The 15330-nt window shown below is 35.6% G+C and overlaps 5 protein-coding genes across 5 annotated transcripts; 3 read left to right on the top strand and 2 right to left on the bottom strand.

Annotated features, from left to right (window-relative positions):
- Positions 1-631: 631 nt before the first annotated feature.
- LOC108977695 (protein MEMO1) lies at positions 632-3619 on the top strand. The gene is made up of 7 exons (XM_018947529.1): positions 632-683; positions 2135-2216; positions 2287-2355; positions 2419-2531; positions 2595-2706; positions 2782-3001; positions 3060-3619. Exons 1-7 carry the CDS (start codon positions 632-634, stop codon positions 3300-3302), a joined length of 891 nt encoding a protein of 296 aa, XP_018803074.1. The 3' UTR covers positions 3303-3619.
- On the bottom strand, positions 680-1973 carry LOC108977696. Its single transcript, XM_018947530.1, has 2 exons — positions 1806-1973; positions 680-1736 (listed from the first exon to the last, which is right to left on the bottom strand). The coding sequence occupies exons 1-2, from the start codon at positions 1880-1882 to the stop codon at positions 1061-1063; spliced, it is 753 nt and encodes a 250-aa protein (XP_018803075.1). The 5' UTR covers positions 1883-1973; the 3' UTR covers positions 680-1060.
- A 418-nt stretch (positions 3620-4037) lies between the features above and the next one.
- On the bottom strand, positions 4038-7077 carry LOC108977693 (traB domain-containing protein). Its single transcript, XM_018947522.1, has 6 exons — positions 6895-7077; positions 6363-6649; positions 5531-6264; positions 5345-5464; positions 4801-5275; positions 4038-4729 (listed from the first exon to the last, which is right to left on the bottom strand). Exons 2-6 carry the CDS (start codon positions 6529-6531, stop codon positions 4536-4538), a joined length of 1692 nt encoding a protein of 563 aa, XP_018803067.1. The 5' UTR covers positions 6532-6649; positions 6895-7077; the 3' UTR covers positions 4038-4535.
- Positions 7078-7416: 339 nt separating this feature from the next.
- LOC108977710 lies at positions 7417-8373 on the top strand. Its single transcript, XM_018947552.1, has one exon. The coding sequence runs from the start codon at positions 7513-7515 to the stop codon at positions 8329-8331; it is 819 nt and encodes a 272-aa protein (XP_018803097.1). The 5' UTR covers positions 7417-7512; the 3' UTR covers positions 8332-8373.
- A 142-nt stretch (positions 8374-8515) lies between these two features.
- On the top strand, positions 8516-13407 carry LOC108977709 (structural maintenance of chromosomes protein 1A). The gene is made up of 15 exons (XM_018947551.1): positions 8516-8802; positions 8867-9087; positions 9150-9298; positions 9359-9527; positions 9619-10512; positions 10570-10698; positions 10759-10841; positions 10911-11283; positions 11352-11465; positions 11529-11784; positions 11838-12142; positions 12213-12325; positions 12425-12928; positions 12980-13157; positions 13220-13407. Exons 1-15 carry the CDS (start codon positions 8640-8642, stop codon positions 13280-13282), a joined length of 3714 nt encoding a protein of 1237 aa, XP_018803096.1. The 5' UTR covers positions 8516-8639; the 3' UTR covers positions 13283-13407.
- Positions 13408-15330: the final 1923 nt, after the last annotated feature.

Below are 15330 nucleotides of genomic sequence, written 5' to 3'. Positions count from 1 at the left end.
GCGGCATTTCAATTCACCAGAGCTGCATCGAGGAGTTTGTTCACACAAACTTGGGAAAGCAATTTTTTTAATATTATTTAATAGGACCCCCTGATTTCGTTCAAAAATACTACTGGAAATAAAGGCAATACTGTGTACTTGTAGTATTTTACAAAACTAACTGAATTCTCATTTCGACTAAAAATGGAAGTACGTTATTTCACCCGTTCCTGCCTACGAGTTTATGGGCAATCTGCTTGAATGCATTATTGCTATATTTCCTGTCCTCCTAGCTGAATTTTTCAGAATAACAAGTAAAAACTAAGTTATTTATATTTGACTTTGCTTATATACAAAAAGCACAATATTGCATTTTGTTTTAACTAAATATTTTTTCATATACTATTATTTTTAAAAAGCTTAATTGTGAATCGTAACTCTTTTGTGAACTCTCCTTTACCCAATGCAATCGGTTGTCCCTTTTATCAAAGACAACGAAAATAAACTGTTATTAGGTTTTCACATCTGACTGTGCAGCACATACAAGGAATTCGTTTAAAGCACTTTACTCACTATCAACTATTATTGAAATAAATAAAGTGATATAGTGTAAATTTATAGTAAAGAAATTCAAGAAAGTGTGTTTGTAAAAATGTCTACAGTCAGAAAAGCAACCCATTCTGGAAGCTGGTACACAAACTTAGGTAAACATTGAGCAAATATTTTATTATTGGTGTATGCTATCATTGTATCAGTAGAATAATCAGTTTTATAGATAAATGTCTAATTGCTAAGCAGATGAGTCAGCTTCATCTTGATTGTTCGGAAACATACATTAATATGACAGAAGTTATTTTTACGTATATCTGATAAGTTAAACAATGCATGGGGCAAATGGAAATATCCTAGCAAAGTGTGCACACACATTACATACATATATATACAAGTCAGAGTGCAAATATATTTCTTCAACCTATGTATATGGTACTTCTCTAAGCCTTAAAGAAATAATCGGTATAGATCAACTAGAATTTTTGAACTAAACATGTACCAAAATATTTGGAAGCAAATTAGATCTAAGCTAGGAATTTTGTTGATATTCTTGGAGGTTTTGGATTTGTCCTGAATGTGTAGAATTCATTATGTTATAAATATGGTCTATACGTGTAAATGAGGCTTCTGTAGCATTGGAAAGGCGTTTTGTCATTTCACTAACGGAATTACGTTGACGCTTTAGTTGCTCTAAACCATGTTGTAACTGCGAGCAAGTTTGGAAAAATTCACTCAATTCCGGTATATTTCCGAATTCGCCAGGATGATTTTGGAATTTTTCACCCATTTCAGCTGTCAAACTATTCAGTGTATTATTATTATAATGTTTCTCTAGCACATCCTTCATTTCTTCGTTTAACTTTGCTGTACGATCTTGTTTACTAAGATTCATATCTTTAATGCGATTTTTAAGTGAACTAAAATTGATAGATTGGAATCGTTCGCCCATAGTCTGAAAAAGCTCGTAACTTTGTTGTAAATCGTAACGCATCTTTTGTAGGTCGGTGTCAATAATTGCACTTTGAGATTCATTGGTAGGTAGATGCAAAATATTGCTAGAAAGCATAGTTGACAAATGTTCCGCTGGAGTTGGAGTCTTCGTGATGATATCACCATCATACACAGCCTCAGATGTCTTTTGTAGCTGTGAATGTGTGCCTTCATTAAGTTTCATAGCCTTCTTAGAATCATCTGGTTGTGGTGGACTAAAATGAAGTTAAAACAATTTGTTTCTACAAACGCGCCTTGGGGGTTGCAGTTCTCAATAATTTTACCTATTTTCATTAATAATCAAATTCAGTTCCTTCCGTATAATATCGTAAAGTGCATTGGAATTATCGCCGTCAGTCATTTTTTATTTTTTATTTAGTAGTGTTATTATATGTTGATTATTTTTTCTCCATAAATTTAATGCTAAATATACATATATTTTTTTAATTTTATTTTCAAAGAAACAAGATATAAACAAACGCGTTGCTAAGCAAAGTAAACATTTATTCCATGGTTTCTTTTTACAAAAAAAAATTGTGCTTGTGTATAACAGTTATTTTGAATGAAGAGTGGTAAACAAAATACAAAAATTTTCTAAAATTTGACTTTATAGGATCGGAGCTGTCACGTCAGCTGGATCGCTGGCTGGGTGCTGCAGAACTTTCTCATGGACCAGCTCGTGCAATTATTGCGCCGTATGTAAAAAACTTTACTTGTAACGGAATTCATATATGTATGTTTAAAAAATATTCACTCTCTTCGCAGGCATGCGGGTTATACCTACTGTGGTGCGTGTGGTGCCTTTGCCTATCGACAAGTCAGTCCCGCCGTTGTGTAAGTTTGCTTAACTTCAATGACGAAAATAGTGATTAATAGGTTTAATTTATATTTGCTTAGGAAACGAATTTTCATATTAGGTCCATCACATCATGTACGCCTGCGCGGCTGCGCTTTGTCTACTGCTAAGGTGTATAAAACTCCACTATATGATCTCACGATTGATACTCAAAGTAAGTGAGGGGGTAGTATTTGGTAACAAGTTTCTAATATTTTTTTACCTATACATTACATAGTCAATGCAGAATTAGAAAAGACTGGGCACTTTTCGTGGATGGACATGAAAACAGATGAAGATGAACATAGCATTGAAATGCATTTGCCATATATAGCGAAAGTAATGGAGGAGTAAGTTTATTAGCAACATTTTTAATTTTTTATTCAAATGAAAGCAATAATATTTTACATTAAATAAATTTTCAGTTTTAAAGATCAGTTCACGATCGTGCCAATTTTAGTCGGTTCTTTGAATCCCGATCAGGAAACTTTATATGGTGATCTCTTAGCAAACTATTTTACGGATCCACAAAACCTCTTCGTGATATCATCGGACTTCTGTCATTGGGGACATCGCTTCAATTATACATATTACGATCGGTCGTGTGGTCAAATTCACTCATCCATTGAGAAGCTTGACAAGAACGTAAGTAATTAGATAGATGGCAGTGGATAATTTATAATGAGTAAGTTTCTCTTAACAGGGTATGGCCATCATCGAGACCTTAAATCCGAGTGCTTTCACCGAGTATCTACGGAAATACAACAATACAATTTGTGGCCGTCATCCGATCGGTGTGATGTTGAACTCGGTAAAAGCGTTACAAAATCAAGGCTACAGTAATATGAGCTTTAAATTTCTCAAGTATGCCCAGAGCAGTCAATGCAAGGATATGAACGATTCCAGCGTTAGCTATGCATCTGGATCATTGGTGTTTGAAGCTTAGAACATTCAGCAAAATAAAAAAAAAAATATTGCGTTAATTTGCAAGTACCGACCGACATACGTACCCAAATCTCTGGCAGAATACTTCTACTTTAAATGATTTCTTGTATTTTTTTTTCTAACAAGCTTATAATAATTAAATTTCACCAAACTATATTTCAATAAATGTAGACAAGTGTAGCTTATAACAAACGTGTTTCACTTTTGAACAACTAACTAATTTAAATATTGCACGAAAAATATCAATTCACGGTATTGTGATAAAACAGTTCAAAAATATAGTAAATAAAGAGATCGCTTTTGCAATGTTTGATGACATTTTGTTTTGGTTTGTATTTATTACAGTTTTACATTAGAGAATACAGACAAGCGCACATCTATGCTTATACAACAGTTTAAAACTACAAAAAAATATATATATAGTATGCTATATTTTAAGGTCTACATTGATTTTAAAATGTGGTATTAACAGCTTTCGGTATGTTTGGAATATTCTACGATCACATACTTTACTACAGGGAATGTTGGGCTGATAGACGCAATGTTTTGTAAATCCGGGCAGGCTGGCCTTGGCGGTATTATCAGTTTGCCTGGGGCACATCTACAACTTATTGATATGCGAACGCATTTAGTAATCTACAGTTAACTAGTATTTTTGTTTTTATTTTTCAATATTTTTTTTTTTTTTTTGCTAGTTTTTACACTTATTTTATGTATTTTAATTTTGATAGTTTCAATCACACATTTTTTTTTAACATTTCTGTACAACATATGTATATTCTTTTGAACGAATGTTTTACTATTTTTAGTGCGGCTCAATAACGATTATGCGGCCTTTGAAAACCTTTAATTTTTTATTATCCTTTACTGCATTGTGCAATTTAATGAAATTAAATGAAAATATTTGTATGGAACTGTTTCTATGCTTCGTATGTAACACATATATACATAGGCATGCGAACGATCACACAGCTGAAAATTCGCCATATCTTACATAAATATCTTATTTTAACTAAAATATCAATTCTTTCCTTCTGATCATTGACATTCTTGCGCACATTTAAGTGGACAAAACACACATTTGTGCTTTTGAATTAGTTTTTATGCGGTTATAGCATTTATGTACATAGGTGTATATATATATATACATATATATATATGTAAATATATCTACGTTTTAAAAGTAAATCGATAATGATTTTCACACAGCAGTTATTATCGCTTTGAAAAGGAATTAAAATAAACGTTTTAGGCATGGCTTTAAAATCCTATACCCTTGATACAGTACGAGACTGCAAACAGAAGCTTGGAATGAATACCAAGCAAGGCGTGTACTTAAACGGCCGGGTGGTATTTTCATGATCTCTGGTATGCACGATGGATCCACTTTTCCCCATTTTTCCGCAATGCCATTAGCATGTCCAATACCTTGCGGTAGATGGAAATTATTTAGTTATAATGAAATTATTGCGTAAAGCTTAGAATATAAAAGCACTCACCTACAACACCAACGACGCGCACTGGTCGTGGTATAACAGAACCATCGGTTGGCATTTGTGGTAAAGCTGCCAGCTGCAATGAATGGCAGAGAAATATATCACGCTCCTTCACAAATACTTCCGAGAACTCTGGAAATTCTCCAGCCATCTCTTGCATCAGCTTTTCGAGCAAATCGCGTTGTTTACATTCCTCCACCTCTTCGATGCTTATGGTGTCGGTGGATGTGAGACGCCATACCAACTTCATTGTCTGCCACAAAGTGAGAGCGCGCAGCGCCCGATGTAAGGTGATGCGTATTGGTCGGTCGCCAAGATGTAGCATACATCCGGGAATTCTGTGTATTTCTTCGAACGCTCGCCGAAATTCGCCGCCCGGCGCCATGCCCAAGTCCTTGGCGATTTGTGCACTCATTTGCAATAATAAGATGAAGAAAACGCCGTTAATGTAGCCGTGTGTCTGTATAATGCTACGAATCTGTTTCGTTCGATAAATTTTTATTTTTTTTATTTTTGTAATATATTTAATAAGATAATGCAAAATTACCTTAGCGAAATTGAAGTTTTTAGCTTCTTCTAACAGTGTTTTTTCGTCAAGTTTCAATATATGTACACGTGACGGACAGAGTTCAACCATTACCACATCTGGACGGACATTGCGTATAACCTAAAGTATAGACATTTATAAAGTTTTTGGTTGTTAACTATCTTTGTCGTTACTGCTTCTACTCACATAAGAGACATCATCCTGCGACTCCTCACTGAAGTGAGCTGTGCCCACCAAATAAACTCTACTACCAAATGGTGTGTCCAACACTGTCACTGTCGACGGCAAATTCTTTTCGAAATCTTCTATGGTGTCGTATATTTTTAGATCACGCTTGGTGGCGGGATGTGTTTCTTCGGGCACCACATCATCAATATCATTTGTATCACCACTAGCTGCTTTCGATTCAGCAGCGAATGCCTCAGCTACATCTACATTTAGTGTTTGTTTACTGGATTGAATGAGAGTTTCGGCTTTTTTACGACGATTCTCCGAAGATGCTGTAGCAGTATTATCGGAAGTTTTTAAAGGAGAAATCTTTTGTTTCGCCCCACCAACTGTTTTAGATACATTTTTCTGCTGATCACTGTCATCATTAGATTCGATTAGAAAAAAGGAATTTTCAGCTTCCTGCTCTTTAATTGAATTATCACTAATTTCTATAATTGACAAATCTGGATTATCCGTTTTAAATATTGTCTTATTTGCTAGTTGGGATTTGGGATCAACTTCTTCTTGTGATGCATTTGTCTCGGTGCTCTCCGACTGCATTAGCAGCATATTGGCGCTAATGTTTTTATTCAAATCACGAGTGGCAGTAGATCTGCATGATCCGGTGGTTGTGTTGTATCGAAGTGAATCGCTGCCGTTTAATGTGGCATCGGTGGAAACATTAAAATGTGAATTGTCATTGGCACTTCCTAAAATTGAAATGATATGGCGATATTGTTCGAAAGATATTTATAAATATGCAAAGCATAGCGAGGTGTGTCTAATGTTGAAAATTAAAAAATAATACCGTCAAAAGATGTATAAGCGGTGAGATTATCCAAGGCGTTTTCATATATGCTACTGCCACCTAGTGATGTGTCATTGAGTTGTCCTTTGCTTTCATTTCTAGCATTTGATGGTGGTGTTTGAGAGTCTGCCCGAGACATGTCACGATTGGAAGTTGATGATAAGTTCATGTTTTGGAAGAATAGGTTACGTAAACAAATTCGGTTTTCGGAGGATATCTATATATTTTACTATATTTTTTGTTTAGCAATAACTGCAGTCTTACAACTATATTTTTATCATCAAAAACTGCAAAACAGAAGGAAATAAGTAAAGGATTATTATGAATGATATTTTGATAAAACAAATATTATTACATATTCAGTGTGGAACAATTACACTGAGTTTTCATCATTGTAATATAATGACTACAAATAATATTTAATAATAATAGCACTAAGAAAACCATAAATTTTTCAAAATATTTTGTGTTACAAAGTTTATCTTCGTTTTTTCACTAACTGATGATGAAACTTCTGTATGTATTTACTTACAATAATTCTGAACGTTTTGGCTTGTGCATAAAGCTTTGCTGTTGTGTGTACACGTTTAACAAAATATAAATTATAATGCAAAATTTTTCAAAAAACCAAAAATTAATTGAAAATTTCTTTCTCTTCTTTGTACTCGTTTCTGATGCTTTGGAGATTTTTTCAATTTGTTATTACGTCGTTTGCACTTCATCACACGTACACAATTTTTTGACATTTGTTAACTTCAGATATGATTGCCAAATTTAGGATTCCGTCAAACTATAATATTTACACATTTATTTTAATAACGTTAAAAAAATTGATAATTTGTATACTTTTATTTTAATAACGTTAGAAAATTTTATGATATAAATTAAACATTATCTTCCGTTATTAGAAGAATAAGTTTTGATACAACTTCTATTATGAGCACGACGAACATTTTTTAACAAGATCCTTTTCTTAACAGCAAATTTTATTTGCAACTATTGTGAATAGCTTCTTTACAACACCTGATTTTGACATATTCTACCAAAGCGAATATACAAAAACATTGTACACGTGAAATTGTTTTGGTAAAGTGGTAAATTAGTTTAAATTAAATTATCTAACTGAAGACGTAGTGAATAGTCTATTGAAATGGAAACTATAAGCCTAAAACAGCGTTTCCTTGAGGATAATCTGCAATACAAAGAAATAAAAGCAAGTACTGAATTAACCACAATCGGTCAATTTCAAGACATTGATGAAATTGAGGATGAGATTTGGGTCCTACAATGTCCGAAAGGATATAATATAGGAGAAAATTTGAAAAATCAAAAATTAAAGCTCCCTGGTCGTACCAATTTTAATTCAGCTGAAGCTGTAGCGGTAGAATATGCCGAGCCGGAGACACGTGCCTTTGGCTATTGCAATCGCAAAGGCCGTTATTCCCTGCGACTGTTACCAGTAAAGGGAAGCATTTTACTTCGTGATCGCTTAAAAGCGCCTGAAGCGGTGACGTTAGAAAATGCTGAAGCATTGTGCCCACCAGAAAGTCGCGTTCCATTTCCTGACATGATTAAGGTTCGTCATCCTTTGCATGGCCACCAATTCGACAAAAGCTTACGAATAAACAAATCCATAGCAGAACGTTTGAAAAAGGCGGATGAAATATCGGCGAAGTTAACGTATGAGTCGGCTTCAAATAGGACAACTGTGAAATCTCAAAATAACAACTTGTCCTATCAGAAGCAAAAATCCAAACCCATTTCTGCCGTAATTGAAATTAACTTAATTGATGACGACAACGTTGAATTTCTCGGTGAAAAAAAGCCAAAGAAAAAGGAAAATAAACGGAAGCGGAACGATAGCACAATAGTAGAAGGACAATCAACCGCGGTGATTCCAAAGAAGAAGAATAAATACAGTAAGGGCGAAGAAGTCGCAAAAGAATTACAATGGCTCCAAAATATTTGATTACACTTGACTTTTGTTTAAATAAATTCTTTTATTACAATAAAAAAAACTTTGTTTACATATTCTACATATACGCTTAAATTGTTTTTTTTATGGCGGAAATGAATATGAGCTGTTCACAATAGTCAGAATAGCTTTCAAGATCTGTCCGAATAAATGTCAATGCTAAAGAGAATAAGGGAAAGTATAAAACAGCGCGTCTTTTTCTTTCGTGATACAAAAATATTTAATAATTTGTAATTAATTTCAGTTTATCATTTATATTTAAAACAAATAAGTAATAAAAAATCTCTAAGAAGAAATCTAAGATGACCGAAGAAGAAGTGGCAGCAGAGGCTTCCACCTCCGCGCCAAAAGATGATGTATATTTTCTGCAGTATATTGAAATGGAAAATTTCAAGTCGTATCGCGGACATGTAATTGTTGGACCACTTAAGAAGTTTACTGCAGTTATCGGACCTAATGGCTCAGGTAAAGTACTTCTGTAATATTCCAAATGAATTTCACTAAAAAGTAAATATACATGCATATATAGGAAAATCGAATTTCATGGACGCAATCAGTTTTGTTATGGGTGAAAAGACTTCCAGTTTGCGTGTGAAGCGCCTCAATGATCTAATTCATGGTTCATCGATTGGTAAGCCAGTTTCGCGTAGTTGCTACGTAACTGCTAAATTTCTCATCAACGATGAGAAGCAAATGGACTTTCAACGTGCCGTTATTGGCGGATCGTCTGAATATCGTATCAACGGAGAGGTACAGTGAAATTTCGTTCCTAAAACTGAGTCACTATAAAATAATGTTTTATAATTTTTTAGAATGTGTCCAGTAGTGTTTATTTGTGCACATTGGAAAAAATGGGTATAAATGTTAAAGCTAAAAACTTTTTGGTATTCCAAGGCGCTGTCGAAAATATTGCAATGAAAACGCCGAAAGAACGTACAGCATTATTTGAGGAGATTAGCGGGTATTGTAATTACTAATTTATCATTGCGAGATAATATTGTTATTTTCATGCGTATTGTAGATCTGGTTTGCTAAAGGAAGATTACAATCGTTTAAAACAAGAAATGAATTTGGCGGAAGAAGAAACACAATTTACATATCAAAAAAAGAAGGGTATGGCAGCTGAGCGCAAAGAAGCAAAACATGAAAAAATGGAAGCAGAACGGTATGCCAGATTAAAAAATGAATATGTGAGTTAAACAGTTAAACTCGATTTTTAATAAAACTTATTTCTTTTCTTGATTTTTTATTTATTTTGAAATATCCTTTTTTAATTTTCAGAATGAGAAGCAAGTGGAGTATCAACTATTTCGTCTATTTCACGTTGAAAACGACATAAAAAAACTTAATCATGATTTGGAATCAAAACAACAGGACGTTAAAGCTGTTGAAGTGCGCAAGGAGCAAGCCGACGAGGTTTTGCGAGAGAAGAAGAAAGATGCGGGCAAGTTCTCGCGTGATTTGGCCAAAATCGAACAAGAGATACGTGAATTTGAAACGCAAATGAATAAAAAACGCCCATTGTACATTAAAGCAAAGGAGAAGGTGGCACATTGTCAGAAAAAGTTGGCATCACTGCAGAAAACGCTTGAAACTGCACGAGAGGCGGATAATGCACATCAACAAGACATTCGCAAATTGGAAAAACAGTTAGCGGATGTGGAAGCATTAAAAAAACGTTATGAGGATGATCTCGAAAATGAGTCTCAACGTCGTGGCAAAAGCGTTACCATGGAGGAGGGGTTGGTGCAAGAGTACGATCGTCTCAAACAGCAAGCGGAAGCCACAGCTACACAATATCGTTCGCAATTAGATTCAGTGAATCGTGAACAAAAATCCGATCAAGATATGTTAGATGGTGAAGCCAATCGTAAGGCATCGGTAGAGGAGTCCTTAAAAAAGTTGACATTACAACGCGAAGAAGCAGTGAAACGACGAGACAAGCTAATGGATCATATAAAGTCATCGCAGGCGGCATTAGAGGAACAAAATCGTATTAAAGATGAACTACGACGTGACGTCGGTTGCTCCAAAGAAAAGATAGCTGAAAAGCAACGGGAATTAGAAAACGTGCGCGACCAGCTGGGCGATGCAAAGAGTGATAAGCACGAGGATGCGCATCGCAAAAAGAAGCAGCAAGTTGTTGAGTTGTTCAAAAAACAAGTGCCGGGTGTGGTGAGTTAGTAGATGAACATAATACATTCTAGCTGTATAATTTTTTATATTCTTTAGTATGATCGCATGATAAACATGTGTCAGCCAACACATAAGCGCTACAATGTCGCGGTCACAAAGGTGTTGGGCAAATATATGGAAGCCATTATTGTTGATACCGAAAAGACCGCAAGGCACTGCATTCAGGTGCGTTTGACTTATATACTTATTTTTTCTCCTCAGATAATAATTTCTTTTTATGCATAGATATTAAAAGAGGAAATGCTGGAAGTGGAAACATTTCTACCGTTAGATTACTTACAAGTGAAGCCTCTCAAAGAGCGTTTGCGGTATCTAAAATATATTTCTTTTTTTTTGTTTTTTTAGAACATACTAATATGCTTATCGTCTTTCTGTAGAAACATTACTGAACCACGCAATGTCAAACTTGTTTTCGATGTACTCAAATTCGAACCACCTGAAATAGAGCGAGCTGTCCTCTTCGCTACGAATAATGCGTTGGTGTGCGAGACACCCGAGGATGCTATGAAAGTAGCTTATGAAATTGATCGTACACGTTATGATGCGCTCGCCTTGGACGGTACCTTCTACCAGAAGTCTGGTATTCTGTCTGGTGGTAGTCACGATTTGGCGCGCAAAGCCAAACGTTGGGATGAGAAACATATGGCACAATTGAAAATGGAAAAAGACAAACTGAATGAGGAGTTAAAAGAGCTGGTGAAGAAATCGCGTAAACAAAGTGAATTGGCCACCGTTGAGTCCCAAATCAAGGTAAAGAAATTGTGAATTTTAAATAACTAATATACACTATATATATGTGTATAAATTTTAAATAAAAGGGATTGGAGAATCGTTTAAAGTACAGTATGGTGGATTTGGAATCATCGAAAAAGTCGATACAACAATTCGATAATCAACTCAAGATGGTGCAAAGTCAATTAGATGAATTTGGCGTAAGTTTTTCTTGAGAGTTTCACATTAAAATTGCTCGTCAATAAAATTCCCGCATATTTCAGCCTAAGATTAGCGAGATTGAACGGCGTATGACGAAGCGCGAAGAACATATTCAAGAGATTAAAGAGAATATGAATAATGTTGAGGACAAGGTGTTCGCTTCGTTCTGCAAACGTTTGGGCGTGAAGAATATACGTCAGTATGAAGAGCGCGAACTTGTTATGCAACAGGAGCGTGCGCGAAAACGCGCTGAATTCGAACAGCAAATCGATGCTATCAATACGCAATTAGATTTTGAGAAGCAAAAGGATACCAAAAGTAAGTACCAAAAGTAAGTAGAGCTTTTATGCTAATTTTTTGAAATCATGCAGGGAATTTGGAACGTTGGGAACGTGGTGTGCAGGATGAAGAAGATGCGTTGGAGGGCTTAAAAGCAGCGGAAAAACGTTATCTCAAGGAAATCGACGAGGATAAAGATAAAATGGAGAAGCTAAAGCAGGGGAAACAGGCCAAAAAGCAAGCAGCCGACGACATGGAAGAAGATATCTCCAAAGCCAGGCGCGATGTTTCCAATTTGGCAAAGGAAATACACAATTTAGGCAGCCAGATTTCAGCGATCGAGGCAAAAATCGAAACGAAAAAGAACGAGCGTCACAACATTTTGATGCAGGCGAAGGTTTGTGAAATGTTTAATTGACATTTACGCCTGAATTGTTTTATATATTGGTGTTATTTTTTCTCTGCAGATGGATTGCATTGCTATACCGCTGCTCAAGGGCTCACTAGACGATGCCGTGCGTCAAGGCGACTCTGAAACAAATACCACTTCAACTTCACTTATTTTAGAACGCGAAAATCAGTAAATATTAATATGATTAGTTCATTTTAATTGACCATGAGACACGTAATTAATAAATTTTTTTTTTTTTTGCATTTCGAATCGATTTTTTTTTTGCAGAATCGAAGTCGATTATAACAGTCTACCGCGTGAAGTTTGCAAGCTTAAAGATGATTCCTCCTTCAAAAAAATGAACGACACACTGCAAAAGGATCTACAATCGAAATTGGATATACTTGAGCGCATACAAACACCGAATATGAAAGCCATGCAGAAGTTGTCACTCGTCACCGAAAAAATACAATCGACCAATGAGGAATTCGAAAATGCGCGCCGCAAAGCGAAAAAGGCAAAATCCGCTTTCGAAAAAGTGAAGAATGAGCGTTCCGAGAAATTCATCCAATGCTGCAATCACATATCCGATGCTATTGATGGTATTTACAAAAGTTTAGCGCGCAATGAAGCGGCACAGGCATATCTCGGTCCGGATAATCCGGAGGAGCCGTACTTGGATGGCATCAATTATAATTGTGTTGCGCCGGGTAAACGTTTCCAGCCGATGAGCAATTTGAGCGGTGGCGAAAAGACCATTGCTGCCTTAGCTTTACTCTTCTCCATACACAGGTATTATGTTTTTGTTATAATTGTTTCATCTCTACAAAGTAACTTTGACAGCTACCAACCGGCACCCTTCTTTGTGCTAGACGAAATCGATGCAGCGCTGGATAACACCAATATTGGCAAAGTGGCATCATATATACGCGACCACACAAATAACTTACAGACAATTGTCATTTCGTTGAAGGAAGAGTTCTACGGACATGCCGACGCCTTGGTGGGCATAACACCAGCGGTATACCTTTAAAGTAATATTTTATTTAAACGTTTCTTATTTATGCTTTCTTTGTTATTTAGGAGGGCGATTGTTTGATTTCAAACGTTTACCTATTCGATTTGAGTGTCTTCGATGATAAGTAACGATTTCGAAAATTTCAAATTAATTTACACATATATCTTTTTCACCATATACATATACATATATATGTACTGTTAATAACCAAACGAATACATTCATAAGGAATAAAAGTAATAAGTAAAAAGTGTGAGAATTGTTTTAATTTACCATCTGAACAAACGAGAGCGTTTCGAAATGTACTTAACCCACAAAAAAAAAAAAAAAAAAAAATAGTAATTTAGGAAAAATTCCGACGTACTGCTTAAAATAGTCACCTTTTAGTTCTAGAAACTTGAACCGGGGGTTGCTCCGTGTAAAAACTACGTTTCCGGAGGTTTTGAACGTTCGAACGTCGTCAAATTCGACTGAAATTTCTTTCTGTTCCGTGAATTTTTCAAGTTTGGAAACGAAGAGAAGTCGCAAGGGACAAAATCTAAAGAATACGCTAGATCGTAGCACATTTCGATAAATTTCGGGCGCGACTACAGGGGTGTGGGACGTCAGACAGTTTTCGTGGGGAAGAACCCTGTTTCGGCGCCAAAAATCAAAGCGATGACTTCGACCAATAATTTAGCATAGTAGACCCCTGTGATCATTTTGTTATTTTCCAAGTATTTCCAGAATGTAAATTATCCAGTTTTCATCACTTTTCCGGTTCGGTAGCAAAGTCTACGCCTCGTTCGGAGCAGGTTCGGCGGATGAAAATCAATGTTTCGATTATTCCCTGAACTCTGGTACCCAACAATTTTGTTGATGCCCACGAAAATACTTCGAATCATCGTCCAGTGAAATACGGTCTCACGATTGCGCATGCTGACCGTGCAATGAGCAAAAAAACAGTTTCCTCGGAGCGGTCGTTTGAGTTTGTTGAATAGCCAGAAGTCCCACGAAGCTAAATCATTATCGTAGTGCAATTCCGGGCTCTTTTTATGAATAGATTCGCGCTGATGGCTCATAACACTCAAGTAGCATTCCTTGTAGACAGTTTCGCCGGTCGGAAAGAATTCGGAGTGCACCACACCTCGAAATCGAAGAAAAATCTTAACATAACCTTGATTTTTGACTTGCTTTGACGTGATTTTTTAGGCTTCGGCTCACATTTGTCACAATATTCGGCTGATTGATCATCTGTTTCCGGGTGTTAAGATCTACAAATAAGACTCATCGTCAGTAATAATACATTTCATGACATCCTATTAGCTATTTTGAAACTCCAGCGATGCCAGTAAGAGCTCTGACTGTTAATCATTAATCTTATTTTATTGACGTGTCGATCGATATTAGATGTTGAAGGCCTTCTTGAAAATGGTTCGTCGTCAACGCGTTCTCAACTCTCTTTTAATCATTTGGATCAATCAAAAATACTTGCTCGCGACAAACAATTATCACCGACGGGCTTTTCCAACATTCTGAAGGCGTCGTCACCAGAAAATTGATTCCGTACGCAAAATTGAATGGAACTTTTTTTTGTTTTATAATTTCACTCAACATTAAAAATTGCCAAATGCACTTCATGTACTTCAAAAAGACTAGCGTAAAAATATTTCGACGAATAGTGTTTCGCGAGAACACAGACACTACCTGCAGTACAAACCGACGAGACAAAATCAAGTAAACACTTCTTATGCTCTTTTAGGCAATAAAAAATGCACTTGTGAAGGGTATTTTAGTTTCAGTGCAGTCCGACTCCGTTATTGCTTCTTTTTTGCACATACTTACATACTTACAAGAACTTGCGCGCTTTTTAGTATAATTCCTACTTTTGCTGTAATAATTTCGGAAAAAAAATCTAACCAATAAGAAAAGAATCACACGTAAAAATTGTTTTAACTGCTTTTATTTTTTGCAACTTTAATAACTTTTTATTAAATTTTTATACAACTTTTTTCCTTTGTTCTTTATTCAATATTTTTTTTTTCGGGTGTGTGGGGACATATTCTCAATAAATTACATACAATATTTGTTGTATTTGTATAATGTTGTTTGAGTATGTTTACTGGTATGTATTTTTCTATATGTTTTAGTTTAGTATAACTACCGTTAGATAGTTAACGCCATACTATGGGTTGGG

Source organism: Bactrocera latifrons, unplaced genomic scaffold (assembly GCF_001853355.1).
Source record: "Bactrocera latifrons isolate USDA-ARS-PBARC rearing strain unplaced genomic scaffold, ASM185335v1 scaffold_94, whole genome shotgun sequence".
Classification (NCBI taxonomy): Eukaryota; Metazoa; Arthropoda; class Insecta; order Diptera; family Tephritidae; genus Bactrocera; species Bactrocera latifrons.
Note: the sequence above shows the minus strand (reverse complement) of the source record. Positions and strands in the feature narration are given on the sequence as shown.

Excerpts from the sequence above, each read along its gene's own strand:
- LOC108977695 (XM_018947529.1), top strand. The coding sequence starts at position 632 with ATGTCTACAGTCAGAAAAGCAACCCATTCTGGAAGCTGGTACACAAAC. Across the intron at positions 684-2,134 it reads AAGCTGGTACACAAACTTAG|GATCGGAGCTGTCACGTCAG; the intron begins GTAAACATTGAG and ends TTGACTTTATAG. Across the intron at positions 2,356-2,418 it reads CAAGTCAGTCCCGCCGTTGT|GAAACGAATTTTCATATTAG; the intron begins GTAAGTTTGCTT and ends ATATTTGCTTAG.
- LOC108977696 (XM_018947530.1), bottom strand. The coding sequence starts at position 1,882 with ATGACTGACGGCGATAATTCCAATGCACTTTACGATATTATACGGAAG. Across the intron at positions 1,737-1,805 it reads TTGATTATTAATGAAAATAG|TCCACCACAACCAGATGATT; the intron begins GTAAAATTATTG and ends ACTTCATTTTAG.
- LOC108977693 (XM_018947522.1), bottom strand. The coding sequence starts at position 6,531 with ATGAACTTATCATCAACTTCCAATCGTGACATGTCTCGGGCAGACTCT. Across the intron at positions 6,265-6,362 it reads CGCTTATACATCTTTTGACG|GAAGTGCCAATGACAATTCA; the intron begins GTATTATTTTTT and ends TTTCAATTTTAG. Across the intron at positions 5,276-5,344 it reads AAAACTTCAATTTCGCTAAG|ATTCGTAGCATTATACAGAC; the intron begins GTAATTTTGCAT and ends CGAACGAAACAG.
- LOC108977710 (XM_018947552.1), top strand. The coding sequence starts at position 7,513 with ATGGAAACTATAAGCCTAAAACAGCGTTTCCTTGAGGATAATCTGCAA.
- LOC108977709 (XM_018947551.1), top strand. The coding sequence starts at position 8,640 with ATGACCGAAGAAGAAGTGGCAGCAGAGGCTTCCACCTCCGCGCCAAAA. Across the intron at positions 9,528-9,618 it reads CCAGATTAAAAAATGAATAT|AATGAGAAGCAAGTGGAGTA; the intron begins GTGAGTTAAACA and ends TTTAATTTTCAG. Across the intron at positions 12,326-12,424 it reads ATTTTAGAACGCGAAAATCA|AATCGAAGTCGATTATAACA; the intron begins GTAAATATTAAT and ends TTTTTTTTGCAG.